This window comes from Apis dorsata, unplaced genomic scaffold, assembly GCF_000469605.1.
Source record: "Apis dorsata unplaced genomic scaffold, Apis dorsata 1.3 scaffold_89, whole genome shotgun sequence".
NCBI classification, from domain to species: domain Eukaryota; kingdom Metazoa; phylum Arthropoda; class Insecta; order Hymenoptera; family Apidae; genus Apis; species Apis dorsata.
The window spans coordinates 574950-578377 of NW_006263387.1; the positions used below are offsets into that span (position 1 = coordinate 574950).

At 22.5% G+C, this 3428-nt stretch overlaps 2 protein-coding genes across 2 annotated transcripts; one reads left to right on the forward strand and one right to left on the reverse strand.

Annotated features, from left to right (window-relative positions):
* The first annotated feature begins 62 nt into the window (after positions 1 to 62).
* Positions 63 to 1444, forward strand: LOC102680112 (estradiol 17-beta-dehydrogenase 8). The gene is made up of 4 exons (XM_006611579.2): positions 63 to 339; positions 440 to 556; positions 635 to 1010; positions 1085 to 1444. The coding sequence occupies exons 1-4, from the start codon at positions 309 to 311 to the stop codon at positions 1299 to 1301; spliced, it is 741 nt and encodes a 246-aa protein (XP_006611642.1). The 5' UTR covers positions 63 to 308; the 3' UTR covers positions 1302 to 1444.
* LOC102679982 (deoxynucleotidyltransferase terminal-interacting protein 2) lies at positions 1192 to 2420 on the reverse strand. The gene is made up of 2 exons (XM_006611578.2): positions 2250 to 2420; positions 1192 to 2133 (listed from the first exon to the last, which is right to left on the reverse strand). Exons 1-2 carry the CDS (start codon positions 2341 to 2343, stop codon positions 1454 to 1456), a joined length of 774 nt encoding a protein of 257 aa, XP_006611641.1. The 5' UTR covers positions 2344 to 2420; the 3' UTR covers positions 1192 to 1453.
* Positions 2421 to 3428: the final 1008 nt, after the last annotated feature.

The window sequence follows — 3428 nt, forward strand, 5'->3', positions numbered from 1 at the left end:
CAAAGATGACGTTAATAGTTAATTCTTATCTTATCTCTGTCCGTCTCCTACTATTTGTTTTTCACGTTTTATTTAAGCCGTTTTAGAGATGATTTTTTAATTTTTATTCTATATTTGCTATTCCTTTACTATTTGTTTTTATATTATGTATTATCAGAAAACAAAAAAAATATTAAAAAAAAAATAATCTGATAAAGTGAAATTTAATTTCTTTACGTTGTATAAATAAATCAAATTATTAGTGTTTTATAATTTATTTATTATATTGTACTAATATATTGTACTAATCGTTTTCAAAAATAAAAAAAATGGTAGCTGGAAAAATAGCTTTTGTAACAGGTATTTGTAGAAAAAAAAATTAAAGATTAAACGAAAATTTATATTTATGATAAATATTTTTTACTAGAGCTATTATATAAGATATTATAATATATTATAGGTGCTGGAAGCGGTATAGGTAGAAAAGTATGCCATATTTTGGCAAAACAAGGAGCTAGTGTTATTGCTACCGATCTAAACTTAAAAAATGCTGAAGAAACTATTAGATCTTTAAATGGTTTGATACAAAATATTTTTTTATTATGTACTAATATAAATAATAGTAATATAATAAAATTTATATATTAATTTTTAGATACCAGACATTTAGCATTAAATGTAGAAGTCTTAAATGAACAAAGTATTAAAGAAGCATTTAAAAATGCAATAAATAAATATTCAACTCCACCTACTATTATAGTTAATTCTGCTGGTATTACAAGTGATCAATTCATTTTGAAACTTACTAATGAGGATTTTGATAAAGTACTTAATGTGAATTTAAAAGGAACTTTTTTTATAATTCAAACAGCAGTAAAAGAAATGATTAATGCTAATGTAAATAAAGGTGGTTCAATTATTAATATAAGTTCTATTATTGGAAAAATAGGAAACATGGGACAAGCCAATTATGCTGCATCAAAAGCTGGAGTAATAGCTCTTACAAAAACTGCTTCTCTCGAATTTGGACAGTAAGAAATAATATTTATATATTATATAAATATTATATAATTATAAATTTATAATATTATCAATCATATTGTAGATTTGGAATTCGTGTTAATACGGTGCTACCAGGTTTTATAGAAACTCCTATGACAAAAACTATACCTGATAATATAAAGGAATTATTTATAAAAAGAATTCCCCTTCATAGAATGGGAAAACCAGAAGAAGTGGCAGAAGTTATTACATTTTTAGCATCTTCCAAGAGTTCTTATATTAATGGTGCATCCATAGATGTTACAGGAGGATTATATTAACCTTGTTTATAACTATGTTAAAACTACATATATATTTTTATATTTTTATAATTATTAAAAACACATAAATTTAAAACACATTTAATGAGATAATGTAATTACAAATATATTTAAAATGTTGATTTGAAATTTATATATGCTAATTACATATATTATTTTTTTTTCCCCTTAAGTTTCTTTGCATGTTTATGAGCTTTATAATGCAATCTTCTTTTCTCATCAATGATCTCCTTATATTTACGTTTATTATATTTAGAGAATTGAGCATCAGTCATAAGTTCATCCACAATTGTTTTCTTACGTTCTTTCTTAGTAAGACGTCCAGAATAATAATCCAAATGTGAATCAATAACTTTACCAATTTGAAAGTATCGTGGTAATGTTTTAAGATCATTCTTTTTGTAAAATCGTTTAGGATCTAATACTGATCTCATTTTTATAACTTGAAGATCATGTTTAATTTCTGGTGTTAATTCAGGAGCACCCATATTAAACCAATCTTTGCCCTTAGTTTTACTACGCTCCTTACGTCTTTTAGCTTTTAGCAATTTTGTACTAAGCTCATAAGGAGGTACAGCTTCTAACTTTTCAAAACCAGATTGAATAATACTTTTTTCAAGTATTTTATCTACTGCTGTCAATTCTTGTGTCAAATGAGTTACATCCTGATTAAATATTGGATTATTTTTCTTTCTTATATTTGACCAACCCATATCTTTCTCAAATTCATCGAGGTCGATATCTTTAGTTACATTACGAACTATCTTTTTTGTTGTAGCTTCATTTTTAATTAAATCTTCCTCTATATCAAAAAATTTGAGTGCCTGTGTACCTATTAAATTAATATATATAAATAATTAATATATATATATATAATACATTTTTAACTTCTAACCTCTATAAGTATTATAACCTCTATAAATATTATAGTGAAACAAACTTAATTACCATGATTTTCAAAATCTAAATCATCATCATTTTCTATTAAACAATCTTTCTTCATCAAATCTTCATCACCTTTCGTATCAATTATTATATCCATTATTAGTTAATTTTAATAATTAAGGAAAAGAAAGTTTCTCAATATTTCTCACGTGTTTGATATGATAATATTTTAAAACTTTATTTTAACTTAAAGAATTATTTTTTTTTATATAAAAAAAAAGAAAAAGAAAAAAAGAATATGGAAATATCAAGGAAAATCTAATACATTATAAAATATTTACAAATTCTTATGCAAGTTTACATTAAATAATATATATGTATATATAAGGAATATATTACTTTAAATAAGTATTATAATTGTTTAATTATAAATCATAAATATAGCAATAAGAATAATATAATAACTTTTGAATATTTATAATTATAATTATACTTTTATAAAATATTACTACATATATATTTCATCTATAATTTAAATTGTGATCAAATAACTAGATTACCGATCGGATATAGTTATTTCGTTTCTAAATAATACCGTTAGATTTCGACTCCTTGAACTGTTATATCACTTTCCCTTCTATTTTCATTTTATTTTTCCCCACTTCTTTTCACTTTTCATTTCTTTCTTCCCCTTTCACTTGTTTCTATCAGAGAAAGTGTTTCTCACTTTGTAAGGATAAAATTTAGTGACATGACACTATTATTATTTATAGAAAACATTAATAATGTTTTACAAAGATTTCAAAATATTTTTCAAATGATATTATTCTTTGAATTAACCAACTATTTCATTGTTTATTATTTTATTTTTCAAAGTTTCTTATTAGAATTTTATTTATTCGTGAAAAACGAGATTATTTATTAATAAATAAATCACTATTTTTTTTTAATATAACTAATAATAAAGATATTATTTATTACTTCAGCTTTTTAATAATATTATATTATTCATGATTATGAAATAATAATAATTATATATGCATAACGTAGTACTATCCATTGTATACAAAAAACTTGGAAAAAATTAGACTTAAACTTGTATGGAATATGCTTATCTTAAAACGCAGAAAAATGACCGTGAGTATTTCCTGTATGTATAGATATTTTTGTATAGACGCATTTCTGTAATTGAAACTTTATTTTTACTTATTCAAATAATATTTCTATCAATAATTTATTTAT

Bases quoted from the DNA above. Each gene is read 5' to 3' on its own strand.
- LOC102680112 (XM_006611579.2), top strand. From the start codon at position 309: ATGGTAGCTGGAAAAATAGCTTTTGTAACAG. The intron at 340-439 runs GTATTTGTAGAA...AATATATTATAG, and splicing joins AAAAATAGCTTTTGTAACAG to GTGCTGGAAGCGGTATAGGT. The intron at 1,011-1,084 runs GTAAGAAATAAT...ATCATATTGTAG, and splicing joins GCTTCTCTCGAATTTGGACA to ATTTGGAATTCGTGTTAATA.
- LOC102679982 (XM_006611578.2), bottom strand. From the start codon at position 2,343: ATGGATATAATAATTGATACGAAAGGTGATGAAGATTTGATGAAGAAA. The intron at 2,134-2,249 runs GTAATTAAGTTT...TTAATTTAATAG, and splicing joins TTTAGATTTTGAAAATCATG to GTACACAGGCACTCAAATTT.